Genomic DNA, 22,895 nt, shown 5'->3' on the forward strand with positions numbered 1-22,895 from the left:
ATCATCCTCCATCATTATCATTTACCATCACCCTCCATCATTATCCCTCACCATCACCTTTCACCATCCTACTTCACCATCACCCTCCTCCACCATCCTTCATCATTATCCACCATTATCATCCTTCACCTTCATTCGTCATCCTTCTCCTCTGACACCTCTTTACGCAATTATCCTTCATCATCACCTTCATCCTCCACCCTTATCATCTTTCATCATCATTGTTCATCCTTCACAATTATCCTTCACCATTGTTCTCCACGATAATCTTTCACCATCATCTTTCATGATCATCCTCCAACATCATTTATTATCATCATCATACTCCACCATCATTATGCCCAACCATCATCCCATCCCATTATTATCCCTCACCATTATCCTTCACCATCATCATCCTCCAATATCATTCTTCACCATCATCATTCAACATCATACTCCACCATCACCCTTCACCATCATCTTCCTCGACCATCATTCTCCAACATCATCACCCTCCACCATCATCCTTCAGAATCCTTCTTTATCATCATCCTCCACCATAATCTTTCACCAGCATATTTCACTATCATCCTCCGCCATCATCTTTCATCATCATCCTTCATTATCCTATTCCACCATAATCATCAACCATCATCCTTCACCATCATCCTTTACCATCAACCTTCACCTTTATCCTTCAACATCACTCTCCACCATCATTCTTCAGAATCTTTCTTTATCATCATCCTCTACCATCATCACTCTACATCATCATCCTCCACCATAATCTTTCACCAACATATTTCACTATCATCCTCCACCATCGTCTTCCTTCATTATCCTATTTCACCATAATCACCAACCATCATCTTTCATCTACATCCTTCACCATCATCCTTTACCATCAACCTTCACCTTTATCCTTTAACATCATCCACCACCATCATCCTTCACCATCATTCTTAATCACCATCCTCCAACATCGTCTTTCAACTTCCGTCATAATCATCTTTCATCATCCTCCACCATGCTCCATCTTTATCATAATCCTCTGCCATTATCTTTCATCATCATCCTCCACCATCATCATTCAACTCCATCCTTTACCACCATCATCCTTCACTATCATCATATTTCAACATCATCCTTCATTGTCATTATGCTTAATAGTGTGGATTGAGCTAATCATGGGAGGAGCCTCATCACACCAGGGCAGCAGGAGGTAGAGGGGGTATTTAGAAGGGAGAGGGGTGTAAAATAGAAGTAGAGGGGGTATTTAGAAGGAGGAGGAGTGTATAATAGAGAAAGAGGGGGTATATAGGAGGGAGAGGGGTGTAAAAAAAAGGTAGAGGGGGTATTTAGAACAGGGGGGGTAGTATAATGAAGGAGTTTAATTGCGGGGGTAAAATGAAGGGGGAGTGTAATTGAGGGGGGGTATAATAAAGGAGAAGTGTAATTAAGGGGGGGGTATAATGATGAGGAGGGGTTTAAGGATATAATAAATAAGGATGGGTACATTAAATGGGGGGGGGGGAGTAAAATGAAGAGGAGGGGTTTAATGAAAAAGGGGTGTATTTGAGAGGGAGGGCTTTAATAAAAGGGGAAATTGTAATCGAGGGGGAGGGGCATAAATGGGGGGTGGTATTTGAGGGGAAGGGGTATAATTAGGGGGTTTAATGAAGGCTGGGTGTAACTAAGGAGGAGGGGTATAATGGATAGGGGGTGTTTTGTTTGTCATGGGAAGGGATATATTTTTGGGGGGGGGTGTATTTGAGGGAGAGGGGAAAAATGAAGGGAGGTGTAATTAAGGGGGAGGGCTGTATTTGAGGAGGAAAAGTGTAATGAAGGGGGTTGTAATTGAGGGGGGGGGGAATAATGAAGGGGGGGTTATAATTGAGGGGAAGATGTATAATGAAGGGGGGGGGGTATAATTAAGAGGGGGTGTGTAATGAAGGTGGTGGGTATTAATATTCCCCGGAACTCTTTTCCCCCTTCTCTGTTTCCGGCGGACGATATTGGTGGGGACGCTGGGCTGAAGCCGGCGGTGGGCGGGGACTCGGTCGATTTCCGGTTAGCCTGGCTCTAGTAGACTACAGTAGCAGCGGCTCGGAGGGGGAGGAGCCGCCAGGGCGGTGAGTGACGTCACTGATGGGGGTATATGGTCCTCCGGTGGGATCTGTGTGTATGGGGGACTTGCTGAACCCCCCCCCCCTCTCATGGTCATATGACCTGTAGGTTTGTGTACAGAGTGGGACTGATGTCCTAATGTAAATGGTGACTATAAAGTACGATCTGATTGTACGGTACATGAATACAATGCGATGATTTTTGTCCCTTCACATGGACCTTTCTATTACATAGTGGACAGTAGATGATGTGACTGTAGGGGGCGTAGTTGTGCAGTGTGTCATTATATAGTTGTTGGTAGATGTGTAGGAGATTGTACAATTAGATTGTATGGTGAGTGGGAGGAGGGGGCTGGATAAATAGGAAAAATATAAAAGATGAGGTTGTGCCGAGTAATTGGATATCACATTAAGTAGAACTACAGGCAAAACTTTTTTATTTTTGTTGTGTATGGAGTAGGGGAGGGTTATGATCCCTGTAGCGTTTTATTTTAGCCATCTGTGTCTAATTGGGGAGATTTCCTTTCACTTCCTGTCCCAGAGCCAAAACAGGAAGTGAGAGGAGCTGCTCTTTAAGGGAATTCCTTGGGGACCCCCCATGTCCCCATCAGAAGATTTCCCATTTATTACTTTTCTGGTGACAACCCAAAATGTGGGATTTTCTTTCACCTTTCACTTTCATTTTACATTTTTGATAACGGTAAACAAGACACATAAAGAGTGAATCTCCCTAACATGATCATAGCCCCCCCCCCCCCCCTTGTAACCACTTGCGGACCACCCGCCCACCTGCAATGTACTGTGGACTGGCGGCCAGTGCAGGCGAAGTGACATACCCGTACGTCGCTGCCTGTTACAGGGTTCAGGGTGCGCACATGTGTGCCCTCCTCCGACACCCACTGTGATTGTACACAGAGGAAGGCTGTTGGCAAATCGCGGCCAATGATTCATGGCCGGGGGCCTGCTGGTCGGCTGTGTCCAATCACAGCCCAGGGCTCTGTACAGAGGGAACGATCTCTCTGTTTCTTTTCCCTGCAAAGCAGGGATAAGAAACAAAGATTATGTTAGTAAAAACAGCACATATTACACAATGTTAGACACGTATTTAACCCATTGATCACCCTAGATGTTAACCCCTTCCCGGCCAGTGTCATTAGTACAGTGACAGTATTAGCACTGATCACTGTATTAGTAATACTGATAATGTCAGTGGCAGGTAGTGTCAGATTGTCCGCCGCATTATCGCAGTCCCATTATAGGTCAATGATAACTGCCATTACTAGTATAAAAAAATTCCTATATATATACCAGTGATGGCGAACCTTGGCACCCCAGATGTTTTGGAACTACATTTCCCATGATGTTCATGTACTCTGCAGTGTAATGGAGCATCATGGGAAATGTAGTTCCAAAACATCTGGGGTGCCAAGGTTCTCCATCACTGATCTTTACCATCGTTTGTAGACATTCTCATTTTCACACAAACCAATCAATATGCCACTTTTGGGATTTTTTGTTTTATTAAAAAGGTGGTCAAAATTTATGAAGACATTTTTTATTTTATTTTTTATTGGATATGTTTTTACAGCAGAAAGTAAAAAATATTGTTTTTTTTTTTTTCAAAATCTTTGGTCTTTTTTTAGTTTATATTGCAGGGAATAAAAAAACCCAGCGGTGATTAAATACCATCAAAAGAAAGCTTTATTTGTGTGAAAAACAATGATATAAATTTAGTTTGGGTGCAGCGTTGCATGACCGCGCAATTACCAGTTAAAGTAGCTCAGTGCTGAGAAACCTAATGGCCTGGTCATGAAGGGGTAAAACCTTTTCAGGAGCTCAATTGGTAATCTCTTCTCAAGAGAGGATACATTCAAGGAGCTCCCGGCTCATTCAGAAAAAAATTAAAAGCAGCTGCAAATACTGTAGCTGCCAGTGACGGCTGGTGGTCCGGTCGGGTCATCAGGAGAAACAAAGAAACTCTTACCCCATCTATAGCAGGCAGTGCTTCACACGGGCGACGGGCGGCAGTTTCCCCTTCCCCTGCTCTCCTCCGCAGGCATAACAGCGGCTTCCGCCATGCGTCTCCTCCCTTCTCCTCCTAGGCCAATTGAAACACTTCTCCTTTCATGCCAGTCGGGAAACGGGTCCCAGACCCGCTTCCTGATTGGCCGGGAGGAGAATCAGTGTGGCAATAGCAAATAATTATTCGCTATTGTCACACAACTGGGTGGGATCAGGGCACAGTGCTCTGCGCCCCGCGCCCCGAACCCACCCTTTTTTGAAGCCTATTAGAGCCTCTGGCTCTAGTCATGTGCTTAAAAAAAAAAAAACCCAATTGGAATCCATGCGTCCGGCGCCCTGCATGTACAGTATCTCACAAAAGTAAGTACATCCCTCACATTTTTTAAAAATATTTTATTATATCTTTTCATGTGACAATCATCTGAAACCATGGCGAGGCCTGTTCTGAGTGGAACCTGTCCTGTTATACCGCTGTATGGTCTTGGCCACCGTGCTGCAGCTCAGTTTCAGGGTCTTGGCAATCTTCTTATAGCCTAGGCCAGGGGTAGGCAACCTGGGGCACCTCCAGCTGTTGCAGAACTACAAGTCCCATCATGCCTCTGGGAGTAATTGTAACGGCCAGCCTTGCAATGCCTCATGGGAAATGTAGTTCCACAACAGCTGGAGGGCCCCAGGTTGCCTATCCCTGGCCTAGGCCATCTTTCTGTAGAGCAACAATTCTTTTTTTCAGATCCTCAGAGAGTTCTTTGCCATGAGGTGCCATGTTGAACTTCCAGTGACTAGTATGAGAGAGTGAGAGTGATAACACCAAATTTAACACACCTGCTCCCCATTCACACCTGAGACCTTGTAACACTAACGAGACACATAACACTGGAGAGGAAAAATTTGGACATTTTCACTTAGGGGTGTACTCACTTTTGTTGCCAGCGGTTTAGACATTAATGGCTGTGTGTTGAGTTATTTTCAGGAGACGATCCGCCAAACGGATGGAAAATAGGACCACTATCCGTCTGGATTTAGCCGATCAACATGTCACCGCTGACATCCGTCGCTCTAGAGATGCATGGAGCATCCATTCAGGTCCGCCTGAAAAAACTGACAGGCGGACCTGAACGGTCCGCATGTGTGAAAGGGGCCTTATACAAGCTGTACACTCACTACTTTACATTGTAGCAAAGTGTCATTTCTTCAGTTTTGTCACATGAAAAGATATAATAAAATATTTACAGAAATGTGAGGGGTGTACTCACTTTTGTGAGTAGGGATGAGCTTCGAGTTCGAGTCGAACTCATGTTCGACTCGAACATCGGCTGTTCGCCGAACAGCGAACAATTTGGGGTGTTCGCAGCAAATTCGAAAGCCGCGGAACACCCTTTAAAAATCTATGGGAGAAATCAGAAGTGCTCATTTTAAAGGCTAATTTGCATGGTATTGTCATAAAAAGTGTTTGGGGACCCGGGTCCTACCCCAGGGGACATGTATCAATGCAAAAAAAGTTTTAAAAACGTCAGTTTTGTCGGGAGCAGTGATTTTAATAATGCTTAAAGTGAAACAATAAAAGTGTAATATCTCTTTAAACTTCGTACCTGGGGGGTGTCTATAGTATGCCTGTAAAGGGGCGCGTGTTTCCCGTGTTTAGAACAGTCTGACAGCAAAATGACATTTCAGGAAAAAAAGTAATTTAAAACTACTCGCGGCTATTAATGAATTGCCGGTCCGACAATACACATAAAAGTTCATTGATAAAAACGGCATGGGAATTCCCCACAGGGGAACCCCGAACCAAAATTTAAAAAAAAAATGGCGTGGGGGGTCCCCCTAAATTCCATACCAGGCCCTTCAGGTCTGGTATGGATATTAAGGGGAACCCCGGCCAAAATTTAAAAAAAAAAATGGCGTGGGGTCCCCCTCAAAATCTATACCAGACCCTTCAGGTCTGGTATGGATTTTAAGGGGAACCCCGTGCCAACATTTAAAAAAAAAATGGCATGGGGTCCCCCCAAAAATCCATACCAGACCCTTATCCGAGCATGCAACCTGGCAGGCCGCAGGAAAAGAGGGGGGGACAAGAAAGTGCCCCCCCCTGAACCGTACCAGGCCACATGCCCTCAACATTGGGAGGGTGCTTTGGGGTGGCCCCTCAATACACCTTGGGGACAAGGGCCTCATCACCACAACCCTTGCCCGGTGGTTGTGGGGTTCTGCGGGCGGGGGGCTTATCGGAATCTGGAAGCCCCCTTTAACAAGGGGACCCCCAGATCCCGGCCCTCCCCCCCTGTGTGAAATGGTAAGGGGGTACAAAAGTACCCCTACCATTTCACTAAAAAACTGTCAAAAATGCTAAAAATGACAAGAGACAGTTTTTGACAATTCCTTTATTTAAATGCTTCTTCTTTCTTCTATCTTCTATCTTCCTTCGGTTTCTTCCTCCATCTTGCTAGTGGTGATGGTGATCAGCGACTTTATAGTGGGACTGTGATAGTGTGGCGGACAATCTGACGCTGGCTGGGGGTACACTAACTGACGGACACTGACATCAATAGTGACACTGATTAGTGCTAATACTATACACTGTCACGAGGTCCAATTTGCATACCCATGTGATCCGATTCTGGTGCAGACAGAAAATGGGTCCTGCACGAGTTTGGTGCGATTTAAAATGATTGTAAAGTCCTGTTTAAAAAAATTTAAAAATAACAAACATGTTATACTTACTTGCTCAGTGCAGCCCAGATCCTCCTCTTCTTGGGTCCCTCTTCTGTGCTCCTGGCCCCTCCCTCCTGTTTAGTGCCCCCCACAGCAAGCAGCTTGCTATGGGGGCACCCGAGTCGAGTCACAGCTCCCTGTGTCCATTCAGACACGGAGCCGCGACCCAGACCTGCCTCTCTCTCTCCTGATTGGCTGACTTATTTTGATTGACAGCAGTGGGAGCTAATCGCGGAGCGCTGCTGTCTCAGCCAATGAGGAGGGGAGTCCTGGGCAACTTAGACACTCCTGCAACATCAAGATGGACTTGGGTAAGTGTTAACGGGGCTGCTGCACACTGAAGGTTTTTTCTATCCTAATGCATAGAATGCACCTTCTGCCTTTACAATCCCTTTAAGCCATACAAACCCATGGCTCACATTGCACCCCAGAGACACTGCATGTAATTCAGATAGGGATGCTGCCATTCCTGTCTTAATCACATTCTGTGTCTGGCGCCGCATCAGTGTGAACTCGGGTTTCGTTTACAGAGCTCTGTGTTGTTTACCAACACAGAGCTTTCTTCCGCGAATGACGGAGCCAATCAGCAGGTCCCGGCGAGCAATCATTGGTTGGGACCCACTGATCGGCTGGTGCAAATCACAGCAGGGTGGTGGGTACCCAGGAGTGCTGATCATGTACCACATACATGATCCAGCACACAGAGGCCGCCCTGCCGTGGTGAATGTACGTGTGGCTGTCGCTAAGCGGTTAAAATCTGCTTTTTTTTTAAATTAGAAATGACTGTACCCCCCCCCCCCCTTCAAAAGTATATATGGTTGGAAAACAAAGACCCTGGAGAAAAAATGGCGGTAGTTGCAATTTTTCACGCTGCGCAATTTTTGTGCAGTTATTTAACAAACGCATATTTTTAAGAAAAAATACAAATAAAATTAATTTTATTGCACACAAACACAATATTCTACCCAATTTTTTGGTTAAATATAAAAGATGGGGTTGAGTAAATAGATACCAAACATGTCGAGTCTTAAAAATGGAATTGCAGAAACACTACAATATCCAAAATTCTCCATAACGGACGCTTTAAGAGCCTTTGCAGGTTATCAGTTTGGAGTTAAAGTCTCTGAAATGAAAAATGAACAAAGCATAGCCTTCTATAGTGTGCACCTTTTTTAGTTGCCTCAATCCAAAGTACTGAGAGTGTGATTTTTCTCCTCTCTCCTTCCTCTGCTATCTTCATAAATAGGATCTCCAGGCCCCCCCACCCCCCCTCCAAAAAAAATAAAAGTCATAAAAGTCAGCAGCTACAAATACTGTAGCTGCTGATTTTTAATAGTGGGGCATTTACCTGTCCAGGAACCCAGCAGTGTCCTCACCAGAGCCACCTTTAGGGTGGAGCTCCGCTTTAAGTCACTGACAGGTTGTGCTGACTCCTATGGAGGGGGATGGGAGGAAGCTTCCAGCACACAGCAGACCACCGACAGCCTCAGTTGTGCATGTTTCCCTATGAGACTGTGTAGAGGAGGGCGTGTCCATTTCATCCACTCAAGTCTCAGGTTACACTCAGCTCCCTGCTCTATGTTGTGCAGTGTATGACATCAGATCCCTGCCCCCTGCTTATTATTTTTTTATTTTTACACCTTTTTTTTTTTTTTTACTTTATTGTCATCAAAAGGGGTTCAACAAGCCTCTATGTGATAGCATGGGCAGGTGCCAGGTCCTTTTTATGGAAAAATTAGACCCTCAATGTTTACACTGCCCTCCAATGCAGCTTTTCAAACACAGATTGTACTTTAAAAGCTGTGTCTTCGGCTACTGTGACCCTGGAAGTAATGTAATACACATCACTTCCGGGGTCATTAGTTGCAGGAGGAGACGGGTGTGTTTCTGAGTTCCTCCTGCCTTCAAAGGGGAGTCAGTTTATCACTGTCCCAGGCTCCCCGGAGGAACAGGAGAGCCCAGGAACCACCGAGAGTGCAAATGGGGGGAGAAAGGTGGGGGGGGGGCACACTTTAGGAGCTGCATGAAAGTGATTGGAAAGCCTCTAAATGCCGGTACCAGCAGCCATGAGCTTGATTTTACCACTTGTGTACCATGCCATTTATAAACATACTTTGGTAGAGAAGATGTTAAAGTTTTATTGAATAGATTTTTTTAAAACCTGAGGCCATATTTATATAACGGACTTATAAATGCCCCCAAACCCCCCCCCCCATCCCCCGACCGTTGTAATGTGACGGAACATGGAAGGAAGACTGGGCAAGGATGTAAGGACCAGTGGGATCGGTGATGGCACATCACTGGAGGTTCTCCATTGATAAATTTGCCATAATGTTCTACAATACGGTACACACTACTACAATATGGCATAAACCTCTTGGGGGACGTTTTTTATAATGTTTTTGGTGGACTTTAATACTTCTGTAAGAGATGACAATCTAGTGGGCGGGGAAAGAAGTCCTGAGAAGGAGGTCCCATGTTCTCCTCAGGGGAGGGTCATATGGTCTTTTTTATGGATGTCTGTTGGTGTATAGACAGGTCCTCCCCAAGCAGCATCTTCGCAGACCAATGAGGACGAAGTACTCTGGGGGGGGGACAACAGTCATAACACACCGCTCCACCCAGGGTCCTGTTACCGGGAAATGTGTGGTTGGCGTTTGTTTTGGGGGAGGGGAAGAAGATGGTTGGCGCTTTGTTGGGTGAGGGGAGGGGGTGCCACTCTTGGGGGTTGGCTGGCGCTATGTTGGGGGGTTGGTTGGTGCTGTGTTGGGTTAATTTTAAGGCAAAGCTGCACATAAAAGTTATGTTAATCTTTTCTCTCCAGGCAGCCCTGCCCCCTCCCAGTCCCAGAGAGCGTCCTGAACATGTTCTCGGATAGCACTCAGTACACCGATGACCCCACCAGGCATGGCGGACGCTTGCGAAGCTTTTCCCATGTGCGAGGACACTGGGCCACTTATGTCTATGTGCCGGGTGAGTACCCATGGTGTGCCATTCTGTCACCATGGTAACCATACACTATGTACTGAGAACTGTCAGCACCTCTGTCATGTTTTTGTCCAATTTGAGAGATTTCTGTTCACTTCCTGTCCCTAGGACACAACAGGAAGTGAAGGGAAATCAGCTGTTAACACAAGTGTCCCCATTGGCAGATTTCTCCCCATTTCCTGTTTCGCTGACAACCCAAACATACAAAATTTCCCCTTTCTGACTGTAGGGGGGACGTGGCCATGATGTGTGTCATTTGACTGCAAGGAGCATGATTGTGCTTTGTCATGTGACTATAGGGGGTGAGCCGCGCTATGCATCATAGACTGTCCACGCTATGCATCATAGACTATAGGGAGCATAGCTGCGCTGTGTGTCATGTGACTGTAGGGGGAGCAAACCTGTGCTGTGTGTCATGTGACTGTAGGGAGCATAGCTGTGCTGTGTGTCATGTGACTGTAGGGAGCATAGCTGTGCTGTGTATCATGTGACTGTAGGGAGCATAGCAGCGCTGTGTGTCATGTGACTGTAGGGAGCATAGCAGCGCTGTGTGTCATGTGACTGTAGGGAGCATAGCAGCGCTGTGTGTCATGTGACTGTAGGGAGCATAGCAGCGCTGTGTGTCATGTGACTGTAGGGAGCATAGCTGCGCTGTGTGTCATGTGACTGTAGGGAGCATAGCTGCGCTGTGTGTCATGTGACTGTAGGGAGCATAGCTGCGCTGTGTGTCATGTGACTGTAGGGGGTGTAACACTAGCCATGGTGGGCAGTATCCAGAGTCATCCTAATCCTCCTCCTTCCTCTCTCAGTCCATCCCAAGGAGGAGTTTGCTGAGCTGCTCGATGATCTGCTGGACGTGGCTAGGAGGAATGGGCTCCACCTCACCAAGATGGAGGAATTTCATATCAGCCAATCACAGACAGTTATCCTACGTCATCACTGGATCCAGCCTTTTGTCCAATCACTGCGGGAGAGGCTGAGCTCTGTGAATCGGTGAGTGGAAACCTCCAACCAGTAATGGTTGTGTGGGCGGGATTTCCTCTCCGGAGGCGCCTGCACTGAGGGTTCATCTTCAGCACCTGTGCAGTATGTGAGGACGGCAATGTGAGGGGCCTCGGGGGGCCCGGAGGGTCTCACATTGGGCGCATTGTGTTCATGTTATCTCTGTCCTCTCCCCAATGTTCTTCTCATTGATTGGCCGATCTTCTGTTTCAGGTTCCTGTGTGTCGCCCACCGCTTGAAGGTTTACACCAATCAGGAGAAGACCAGGTGAGGGTGCTGTGTGTAAGGTATCACCCCCATCTCCAGAGTAGCCTTATTATGCGTACAACCCTACCTATCACCCCACATCCTGCCTACACGAGGAGAGCACATGTCCCGCATCCTACCTACCTGAGGAGTGTGTGCCTTCCATGTCCTACCTACCTGAAGGGAGCGCATCTCCCATGTTTTAACTACCTGGGGAGAGTGTGTGTCTTGCGTCCTACCCACCTGAGGAGTATTTGTATTCCATGTCCTACCTACCTAAGGAGAGCTTGTGTCCAGTGTCTTTCCTACCTGAAGAGAGCGTGTCCTGTGTCCTGTCTACCTGAGAAGAGTGCGTGTTCTGCATCTCACCTGAGGAGAGCGCATGCCCTGCGTTCTACCTACCTGAGGAGAGTGCGTGACCTGCATTGTACCTACCTGAGGAGAGCGTGTCTCCCGTGTCCTTCCTACCTGAGGAGAGCTTGTGTTCCATGTCCTACCTACCTAAGGAGAGCTTGTGTTCCATGTCCTACCAACCTGTTGAGCGCATGTCCTGCATCCCACCTACCTGAGGAGAGTGCGTGTTCTACCTATCTGGGGAAAGTGCGTTTCCTGCATTCTACATACCTAAGACACACTCCATGCGATGGTAATGTTCAGTTCACCACCCCAAGGCTCTGGGGATAGGTTTACTCGGTGTGAGGTGCTCACTGTATTTTATCTATGCCATGTTGTCACAGGACTATAGGTAAACCTCCCCTGTCCTCATCCTCATATAAGGGGGGGGGGGGATTCTGTAGTCCTCAAAGATAGCTGAGAACAATGTAACTGATAAGAGTAGAAAGTTATCATCTTACAGGGTTTCTGGCAGTATCAGTGTTTTTTTTTCACTTATTGAACAGACATAACAACCCCTTCTAAGTGGGATATTTATCAGGCATACTGTATATGTGGCACAGTAGAGGTAGGCTCTATTCGGTGCCAAGTCACAGTTTTGTGTCAGGAGTGAGCTCCGTCAGTGACCCCAACACTGTGACCAACAGCTCAATTACACAGAAGCTAGTAGGACAGGCTCCCAATCATATGATCACCATGGCAGCCAATCACAGTAATCACATGGTTTGGGGGGTCCAGGATGCACCTCTGGCATCAAGAAACTATGAAGGGTCTGATGAGAGTCAGCAGAAAAGGGGTTAATTGTCATCTCTCTGACAGAACTTTCCTGGGCCTAGAGGTGACGGTGGGGCAGCAGCAGCTCCTGGACATGGTGTCAGAAGTGGACCAATCACTGCAGGAGTTCAGGCTGGAGACCTTCTACCAGGTGAGTGCGGAGGTCTACCCTGGCCTGCTGCGGCACTCTGTGTATTGCTATTATCACACCTGTTCATGTAGACTTGAGGCCGTAGTACATCTGGCCAATAATGGAACAAACACTCACAGCTTTGATGCCCATTTCTCTGTGTGTCACTGGGAGCCCCCCACAGGTCCTTGTGTGTCCCAGTAAAGAGTGGAGCCCCCCGCAGGTCACTGTGTGTCCTGATGGGGAGTGTCCAGTTCCCCAGGAGTCCATGTGGGTATCTGTATGTCCCATGAAGAGTGTACCTTTGAGAGCCCCCACAGGTGTTCCATTGAAGAGTGGTGCCCCCCACAGATCTCCATGTGTCCTGCTGAAGAGTGGCCATTGCCCCAGGAGCCTCCCCCCACAGGTCCTTGTGAAGATTTGCCCTTTCCTCAGTAGTTCCCTGCAGGTCATTTTGTGTCCTAATAAAAAGTGGCCTTTTCCTGGGGAGATCCCAGCAGATCCCCATGTGAGGAGGGGCCAATTCCCTGGGAGTACCCTGCAGGTCACCGTGTGTCCCAATGAGTAGTGCCCCTTTCCTTGGAAGACCCACACAGGTACCTATGTGCCCCAGTGATATATGAAGCCTTCCGCAAGTACCTGTTTATCCAGATGATGCGTGTCCCTCTCCTTGAGAGCCCTCCGCAGGTCCCTTTGGTCCTTTCCTTGGGGCTGTCCCTGTATGTCCTAAAGGAAGAGTGCTCTTTTCCTCAAGAACCTTCACAGGTCCCTGTATGTCGCAGTGATGACTGGAACTCCACCAAGTACCTGTGTGTCCAACTGTAGAGTGTCCCTTGCCATGGAAGTCCCTTAGGTCCCTGTGTGTCTCAGTAAAGAGTGGTGCCCCCCACTGGTCTCCACATGTCCTTATGAGTGGTCAGTGCATCAGAAGCCCTCCACAGGTCCCTGCGTGACAGACAACTATGGAGCGCCACCACAAGTACCTTTGTGTCCTGATGAAGAGTGGCCTATTTCCTGAGAGTCCCCTGCAGGTCCTTGTGTGTTCCAATGAATAGTGCCCCTTTCCTCAAGAGCCCCACCACAGGTCCCTGTGTGTTCCAAAGACGTATGGAGACCCCCACAAGTACCTATGTGTCTCAGTGATATATAGAGCCCCTTGCAGGTTTTTGTGTCCCAGTGAAAAGTGGCCTGTTCCCTGGAGGTCTCCCACAAGTACCCGTGCATCTCAATGAAGAGTGGCCATTGGCCAGTGTCTCAGGAGCTTCCGGCAGGTCCCAATGAAGAGTGCCCTATTCCCTGGGAGCCCCTCACAGTTCTCTGTGTCCCGATGAGGGGTGGCGTTCCCAGCTGTGAGGTCATCAGACTTCTGAGCCAGAATTGGTGGGAGCTGAGATCTAATAATAAATACTACGACCGATGTGTAGATATACACTGTAGCCAAACTTGTGTGGATACACCCTTTTTCACTGCAATAGTGCCTTGTTGGGGAGAGGAGGTGGGCCCAATTCCCCCAATGTAAATGAGGGTCCATGTAATTTGGCAGTCTCATTGTAAGACCTGCAAATTGATTGGTTACGTTCCTGTCAGTATATAACCCAGCATTCGTCTTCTCTTTTCCCAGAATCCCTCTTTCCATGTCAGTCTGGCCTGGTGTGTGGGTGATATGGTGGATCTCCTGCAGGGGGCAGTGCGGGATCATCTGCAGGTGAGATGGGTGCCATACCCCATGTGACTGTCCCCATTATCCCCAGTTATTGCAATTTGAAAACAGTGTGGCCATGCGAGGCTCCGCCCATGTCATTCACTCAGTTTTCTGTGAATGAATAAGCTATAAGTACTGTCAGCTAGGGTTGCACCGATACCGTTTTTTTCTATCGACGAGTACCGATACTATCAGTCAAGTACTTGCTGATAGTTTGCGGTGCGGTTTGCACCAACACGAAAGAAAATTGGCACAAATCGCACTGCAAAGAATCGCATGCGATTTGAACAGGAATGCATTGCGATTCCTGCTTGAATCGCATGCGATTTCCCCCACTGCTCCTGTGTGTGTGTGTATAAAAAGGGAAAAGTGCCATCTACTGGGCAGTTTAAAATATGTAGGCACTCACAGTACATATCTGGCCACATGCAAAATACATAGATGTCCCGATCCACAGCTGGTAGTAAATCACTGCAGGTGCTCATAGGGCTGGAGAAGTTCCGGAACCTCGTGGGTATAGGGCAGAAGTGATGTCAGTTTGGGGGCAGATCGCCTCTACATCTCCTCCAGCCCTGTGAGCACCTCCAGTGGCCTGTGCATGCAGGCTCTATGTACTGTGTTTGAACGTTTTTTTTTTTTTTTTAACTGCCCACTAGATGGCGCTTTAATCCCTTTTAATATATACACACACAGGAGCGGTGGGGGAAATTGCATGCGATTCAGACAGGAATCGCACTGCATTCCTGTTCAAATCGCATTTGATTCGCGCCCATTCACTTTGTATTGATGCAAATTGCACCGCAAAGTATTGGTTTTCTGGAGCATTTGGGCAATACTCGCCCAAATGCTTGGTATCGGCACCGATACTGGTGCATCCCTACCGTCAGCCATTGTGGTTCTCATTGAACAGTTTTTCTTGCTCTCAGGTAATTGCCTGCCCCTATCGGAGGTACAGGCAGACAGCAATCCTGAGGGTTCTGTAGGAGCCTGGCATTGCACCCACGATCTGCTGATTGCGGTTGCAATGCTCCGCAGGCTCCCTAGGAAAAAAATAATTGACATTATTATCTGGAAAAAAACGCATTTATTTTATATGGTGAACTTGTACTTTATTGTGAAAAAAAAACATGGGAATGAGGGGCAATAAAATATCTTGCATTGGCCGGGAATCGAACCCGGGCCTCCCGCGTGGCAGGCGAGAATTCTACCACTGAACCACCAATGCTTTGATATGAGGGCTTATGGCCTCATCCAACACGTCCGGACATAGATGTGCCACATCAGCAGAATTGAGATATTTCTCTTTTCCAGGACAGTCTGCTTTAGTCCAGCTGCTTGTGAGCTCAGAGTCTGAGTACATCCAGATGTATGCTGTGTGAAGCATTGGTGGTTCAGTAGTAGAATTCTCATCTGCCACACAGGTTAGATTTCCAGCCAAAGCAAATAGATAGATATATATATATCTATATATAGATATATATAATTTTTTTTTATTGTTTTTAATAATAATGAATAAATAGCTGAGCAGTGATTTTTTTTTTTTTTTAATCGGAATATCAACAGTTTCTGGCATATAAAATCTATGAGAAAAATCCTAAATTTTGCTGATTAACCAGTTCCCGTCCAGCCTATAGACAAGTGACGGCTGAGCAGGACATTTACCTTTCTGGTTGGAGGTTTTATGATATCCCCCCACAACACGTGCCACGCTGAGGCGCGATCTGTTAACCACTGTGTCCGGATGATCAACCAGTGCATCGGCTGCTGGCCAGTACCATGTGATCGCTGTGACAAACCACAGCAGCAAAAAAAAAAAAAAAAAAATCAATTCCCTAGTGTAGTGCAATGTTACTATGGTAACGCTGTATTGCGCTGGTCAGTGTGATTAAAAAGAAAAAAAATATAAAAAATGTTTTTTTTTTTTTACGTATGGTCACCAGTCAGTATCCCTGATCACCACCACACCAGTTATAGGATGACGCTGTACTGCACTGGTAACAGTATGTTGAGTAAAAAATTGTGAATTTTTAAAAATTTCTTCACTTTCCAAAAAGTTACAACTTCGAAAAAGAAAAACTTGCCATGCCTCCTACTAAATACCTTGGACTGTCTAACTTTCCAAAAAAGGGTCATTTGGGGGATATTTGTACTGTCCTGGTGTTTTCGGGCCTCAAGAAAACGGAAAATTGTATACTCACCTTTCCGTAATTTTCCTTTCCTGTCGTATCTTCATGGCAGCATACACTTTGGGTTGTGACTCCGCCCCCACAACCTGATAGGACTACATAGCTATAAGTTGTAGAGATGGCCCCTGCCCAGTATTCTCCGTATATATATATATCTCACCTTAGACGGGTGGGAGATTGTATGCTGCCATGAAGATACGACAGGAAAGGAAAATTACGGAAAGGTGAGTATACAATTTTCCGTTTTCCTGTCGCATCATGGCAGCATACACTTTGGGGAGTAACTCGCAAAGACTGGGTGGGAATTCAAACTAAGTTTATTAATCAAATAATAGAGGAATTGGCCTGGATAACGGATCTTCCGAAATCCACCGTGGATAAGCAGGCGGAATCCACCTTATAATGAGACATGAAGGTGTTCCTGGAGGACCAGGTAGCCGCTCTGCAAATCGTCTCCGCCGAGACTCTACAATATGCCGCCCAGGAGGTTGCCACTGCCCTGGTGGAGTGTGCCCTTAAGCCCTCAGGTACTTGATGGTTACTCAGTGAGTAAGATCTCTTGATGGTCTTTACTAGCCATGAAGCGATGGTGCGTGAGGATGCCGCTTGACCTCTCCTGAAACCATGTGGGATAATTAGGAGGTTCTCCGACTTTCTGATGGATTTTGTTGCTGAGAGGTATTCCATAACGGTACCCTTAACATCTAGTGGATGAGGGTCTCCCTGATCCGTGCTGAGTGCTGGAAGATTAATCTCCTGGTTAAAATGGAAGGATGAGGACACCTTGGGGATGAATCGATCCGAAGGCCTTAGGACTAGCCTGTCTGGAAGAACAACCAAGTATGGTTCGCTAACCATTAGAGCTTGCATTTCTGACACTCGCTTCGCCGATGTTATGGCTATTAAAAATGAAACCTTCAGCGTTAGATCCCAGAGGGATATGCTCTGCATTGGAAAAAAGGGTTCCTTGGATAATGACTCTAGAACAATTGAGAGATCCCAGACCGGGAATGACGGTTTTCTGGGGGGCCTCAGCTTTAGACAGGCCCTCTGAAACTGAACCACCAGAGGCTCTTGCGCCCATTTAACTCCTGTCAAGGCGGACAGGGCCGATACCTGGACCTTCAGGGTGCTTGACCTAAGGCCTTTCTCTAGGCCTGATTGAAGGAACTCCAAGATGTGAGACACCGACGGGGAGGATGAGTCCCAACCTTGCTGGTGGGAGAAGTAGACAAATTTTTCCCAAACTCTTCTGTACGTGATGTTGGTAGTAGGCTTTCTGGCCTGGAGTAAGGTATCCACCACCTTCTGGGAACAGCCCTGCTCTAGGTACCTAGCCCTTTCAGTCTCCAGGCCATCAAGTGTAGCTTCCCCGGGTTCGGGTGAAGAAGATGCCCCTGGGAGAGTAGGTCTGTCGTCAATGGGAGAGGCAGAGGCTCTGCCGTGTTCAGCTGCATGAGGGTAGTAAACCATGGCCTCCTCGGCCAGAAAGGGATCACTGCTACCACCAATGCTGTTGACTTCTTGAGCCTGAGGAGGAATCTCGCTATGAGAGGCGTCGGGGGGAAAATGTATCCCAGGTGAAAGTTCCAGGGGTGTTGGAGGCAGTCCGTCCCCTCTGCCGAAGGAAACGGTGTCCTTGATAGGAATCTCTGACACTTTGTGTTCTCCGGAGTTGCCGCTAGGTCTATCTCTGGAGGGCCCCAGGTTCGGGATATGAGAGCATAGGCTTGTGGACTCAGAGACCATTCGTTGTTGGAGTGGAAATTTCTGCTTAGTGAGTCGGCCAAGGTGTTCTGGACTCCCGGGACATAAACCGCCCTTAGGTCCAGTAGATTCAGCTGCGCCCATTCCAGAACAGGACGGACCTCCTGTAACATGGACCTGCTTCTGGTGCCCCCCTGCCTGTTGATGTAGGCAACGGCCACCTTGTTGTCCATCCTCAGGAGGACGTGCTTCCTCCTCAAGTGAGAACTGAAGGCCAGGAGAGCCTGGAACGCTGCTCTCATCTCCAGAACGTTCGACACTGTATCCTGTGCCCTGAAAGGCCAACGACCCTGAGCCGCAAGGTCCTGATAGTGGGCTCCCCATCCCTGTAGACTGGCATCTGAGGTCACGGTTTCTTGATAGGGAGTGACTATATGCCTGCATCTTCTCAAGTTGTGAGGACGTACCCACCACATCAACGATTGCTTTACCTCCTGAGAGATGAGGATTGGTTGGGACATTGATGTGCCCTTCCACTGACGTAGGAAGGAGATCTGGAGAGGCCTCGAATTCCATTGCGCCCATTGGACCATTGGAATGGTGGAAGCTTGGGAGCCCAGGATACTGAGACAGGTCCTGGCCGGGAGCGTTGTAGCGGAGATTGCCCTTTTCACCTTTTGAATTAGAGGAGGGATTTTTTCCTCCGGAAGTTCCACCGTATTCTCCCTTGTGTCCAATTCGGCCCCCAGAAAGACCATTCTCTGTGTGGGATGGATGTTGCTCTTCTTCCAATTTATCAGCCACCCTAGGGACTGTAATGTGGAGACCAGGATTTCCCTGTGAAGGACAAGAGAGTCCTGGCTGTCTGAGAGAAGTAGGATGTCGTCCAGGTAATGGTGAACCCTCAGCCTGTTTTCTCTCAGGTGGGCTATTACAGGTAATAGGACTTTTGTAAACGTCCTGGGTGCGGTAGAGATACCGAACGGAAGGCTTCGGAATTGGAAGTGCCGATGATTTAGGGTAAACCGGAGAAATTTTTGGAACTCGGAATGGATAGGGATATGCAAATACGCGTCCTGGAGGTCGATTGACAGCATCCAATCTCCCAAGTTTATTGCTTGGAGGATTGATTGAAGGCTTTCCATCTTGAATGTTTCTAACCGTATCGACCGGTTGAGGTTTTTTAGGTCCAAGACTGGACGAAGGTCCCCTGATTTCTTTTTCACTAAGAAAAGTGGGGAGTAGAAACCTTTGCCTCTTTGGGATGGCGGTACCTCCACTATTGCTTGTTTCTGGAGCAACTCTTGGATATACTGGACTAGGGATAGTCTTTTCTCTTGAGAAGGAGGAAGTCTGGTTGAGCAGAATTGGTCTCTTGGAGGACGACCTCTGAATGCCCACCTGTGTCCGAAATGAATGGTGGACACCGTCCATGGGTCTTTTATCATTCCCGCCCAGACCAACTTGAACTTTGTGAGTCTGGCCCCCACTACCGCTGGTTGGGCGGGCGAACCTTCAAAAGGACTTCTGGTCATTGGAGGCAGGGGTCTTGGGTTTCTGGAACTTAAGGAAGGACGTCTGGGGGTTCTTCCAGCTCCTTCTGTATTCCTTCCCGGGTCTATAGGATTTCGCATCCCTATATCTTTCCGGAAGGTTACGTTTAAAGGGAGGTGGCCTTTGTTGTTTCGGCCTTCTGTCCGATGGTATGAGACCCGACTTCCCGCCTGTTACTTTAGAGATTGCGGTATCCAGCTTTGCTCCAAAGAGGTTCACCCCATCATACGGAATCCTGCACCAGTTTGACTTCGAGGCGGGGTCAGCCGACCAAGGTTTAAGCCATAGCGCCCTTCTGGCCATTACAGAGGCTAACATAGACCTTGATGTGGATCTGATAGTATCTATGGAAGCCTCCGCCACGAAATCTCCCGCAAGGCTAAGTTCTTGTAAAGCCTTAGTGATCTGTTCTTGATCTGCGCCCTCAGTGACGAGCCTCGCTGTAGCTGAGGACCAGCTGGAGATAGCTTTCCCAACCGCCACTAATGCCACCGCTGGCCTGCAGGCGCCTCCTGCAAACAGGTAAGCTCTCTTAAGGTCTGTATCCACCTTCCTGTCAAGCACGTCTCTGAACGTTACTGCATCTTCAATGGGGAGCGTCACGTGCCTGGCTAGACGCATCAAAGATGCATCCACTACTGGAGGAGAGAGTAAAGGAGATACTTTGGGTTCCTTGAGGGGGTACAGTTTGGTGAGTCTGTTGGACAGACTGAACTTCTTTTCCGGATTCTGCCACTCCTCCTTAATGAGCTCTTCTAACTCGTCGATGAATGGGAAGGCCTCCGGAACCTTCTTGAGGTTTGGGAAATATTTTCTCTGTTTAGGCTGTGTCTCCTCAAGCTCCTCCCAGTTAATCGCTTCCTTAACCGATCTGATGAACGGTTCTATGAGCGCAAAATCAAAGCCAGCTGAAGCTTCCGGCTCTTCATCATCCGACGGTAGTTCTTGCTCTCTTGATGCACTGGGAATGGTGGGTGAGGTGCTATAGGCCGTAAACTCCACATCAGGAGTTGAGACCTGGGGAGTAGAGACTCCAGTGGGTTCTATGGAATCCGGCTCTTTCTCCCTGGTGGCTTCATCTATGCACTTGCGGCAGGCTAGTTTGTCTGGGAGGGCCGTGGCCCCACATACCCAGCAAGCGTTCCCGGCTGGGCGGGAAGGGTGCTTAGAGGATTGGTGTCCTCGTGCAGGGGATCTTCTGCGGTAGGAACGGCTATGCCTTGAGTGGGATCGACTTCGTCTGCGACTCCCCTTGCGGCCTGAGCGGCTTCTTCCGCGTGAGCGGCTGCGTCTATGGCCGGAGCGGCTTCTCCTGTGCGAAGATTCTCTTCGTCCTGATTTAGATGATCTTGCGGACCTGACAGGGCTGACCAATTAGGTAGCATTAGTACGGTCCTGCTCTCTTTTTCAATCTTCTCTACTTACCGCTGGAATCCCCCCCCCTTACCTATTAGGCTGGTGGTGATCTGCTGGGGCAGCGGCCTCCATAGAAGAGGAAGGTGAGTACCTGAGAAAGGTATAGGAAGGTAAGAGCATGCAACCAGGTCCCAAAAAACAGTGCATAAGTATTAGACACTTACCCAGAGAGCGAGGGTAGCTTTAGGAATGCAGAAGTTCAAAACAGCAGTCAGAAGTCTTCCAGGGAGCAAGCAGAGCTCAGAAATGACAAACAGGGCTTTTAAACTTGCCGCCATGGCCGCCGAGGTCACGACCCGCTCGCGCATGCGCAGTAGCGGCGCGAGGCGCCCGGCGCCATCTTGGAAACTGGCAAAATCAAAAGGACAGCCTGACGGCGCGCACCGCGCATGCGCGGAAGCGCCGAGACGCTCGGGAAGCCTGTAGGGAGGCACAGAGGGACCACAGAGCCCAGCATAGAGGAAAAAAGACAAAAAGTGTGAAAAGAGGCATGGCGACCGCTGCACAACAACTCAGCCTGTTTAAGGCTTATACTAGACCGCAACATACCCCCGAGATCACCAGAGCGGGGCTCCTTCCATCTAGCTCGTTTAGAGGCTGTACAGGTAAGGACTTCCACCCAGGAGAGGCTAGAACCTGGCTGGGGCGAATTCGGTAAGGGGGTGCTTCTGATATGTTCAGTCCTTCAGGTGAGGAAAAATAAGAGAATACTGGGCAGGGGCCATCTCTACAACTTATAGCTATGTAGTCCTATCAGGTTGTGGGGGCGGAGTCACAACCCAAAGTGTATGCTGCCATGATGCGACAGGAAATTAAATATGCCGTCAGTACAGCAGGATTGATTTTCAGATTTTATATATATACCATAGTTTGTAGAATACAGTTTGGCCTAAATTTATGACAAAAGATTATTTATTTGCAAAATTTTACAAACACAAATGAAGGAAAATGCATTTTATTTTTTTTCAAACTTATGTTTTTTTTTTTAGTTTATTTAGCAAAAAATTAAAAACCCAGTGGTAATTAAATACCACCAAAAGGAAGCTCTATTCTGTTTCAACACAGTGATAAAAATGTAATTTGGGTACAGTGTTGCATGACCGCGCAATTGTCATTCAAAATGTGAGTGCTGAAAATTGGCCTGGGCAGGAAGGGGGTGAAAGTGGCTGGTATTGAAGTGGTTAATACACTTGCAGTTGCCCCGATGCAGCACTCACCTGTTCACCTGCCACCTCCTCCAGGGGGCGCTGTACTCTGCTTCCTTTTATAAATACATATAGCATTCGCAGTAGCTCTCATAACAGATAACTTCCAGACCAGGTGATGGTGGTTTACTGGCCAATCGGGCACAAGCTGCCTGTAAACAAATCCTGGTACACAGCTCCAACCTGGAAAATTTGGGGTGATCTGGCATCCAAGCTTTGTAGAATTTTTTGGCAGAAGAGGGTAACGTGGTACATAGCATGGAGAGAAGGGGTCAGATATGGACTGTGCCAGCAGGCCCCCACACCAATGTATCTTCCCTATCTGTGCTAGGAGGGTCACAGCGCTCCCCTTTTGTGGGGCTCACTGAATGCGTCTCCTTTGTTTTCAGAGCATGGTGGATGATTTTGACGATTCGGAGATCCTGACTCGATTTCACGCAGAAGAAATTTGTTGCAAAGCTGGGAACAAGGTCTTCTCCATCCCACTGCGCTGACTGTTCACAGGATGTGCAGATCCTACAGATACTGTTACACAACCTGCACTGATAGCGGAGTATTTCTACATGTAACTGGTGATATTGTGTACTGATTTTTTTCTACAAGGTGACATATTGCTGAAATAAAACAATATGCACAGACTGCTTTCTGCTCCCTGAATGATCTAAAGAGAATGTAAAATGTCCCTGAAAATCTCATCAAACGCATGTGATGCGGCTTGGTGCACATTAGAGGTACACAGTAAGGTTGGGAGGT

The 22,895-nt window shown here is 47.8% G+C and overlaps 1 protein-coding gene across 1 annotated transcript; it reads left to right on the top strand.

The window, feature by feature from the left end:
- Positions 1 to 1,982: 1,982 nt before the first annotated feature.
- Positions 1,983 to 22,781, top strand: USB1 (U6 snRNA biogenesis phosphodiesterase 1). The gene is made up of 7 exons (XM_073605618.1): positions 1,983 to 2,114; positions 9,664 to 9,812; positions 10,637 to 10,820; positions 11,043 to 11,096; positions 12,288 to 12,393; positions 13,994 to 14,077; positions 22,532 to 22,781. The coding sequence occupies exons 2-7, from the start codon at positions 9,704 to 9,706 to the stop codon at positions 22,634 to 22,636; spliced, it is 642 nt and encodes a 213-aa protein (XP_073461719.1). The 5' UTR covers positions 1,983 to 2,114; positions 9,664 to 9,703; the 3' UTR covers positions 22,637 to 22,781.
- Positions 22,782 to 22,895: the final 114 nt, after the last annotated feature.

The sequence above is a fragment of the Aquarana catesbeiana genome, linkage group LG11 (genome assembly GCF_042186555.1).
Source record: "Aquarana catesbeiana isolate 2022-GZ linkage group LG11, ASM4218655v1, whole genome shotgun sequence".
Taxonomy (NCBI): domain Eukaryota; kingdom Metazoa; phylum Chordata; class Amphibia; order Anura; family Ranidae; genus Aquarana; species Aquarana catesbeiana.

Coding starts and splice junctions, on each gene's coding strand:
- USB1 (XM_073605618.1), top strand. CDS start 9,704: ATGTTCTCGGATAGCACTCAGTACACCGATGACCCCACCAGGCATGGC. Junction 10,821..11,042: donor AGGCTGAGCTCTGTGAATCG/GTGAGTGGAAAC, acceptor CTTCTGTTTCAG/GTTCCTGTGTGTCGCCCACC. Junction 12,394..13,993: donor GGCTGGAGACCTTCTACCAG/GTGAGTGCGGAG, acceptor CTCTTTTCCCAG/AATCCCTCTTTCCATGTCAG.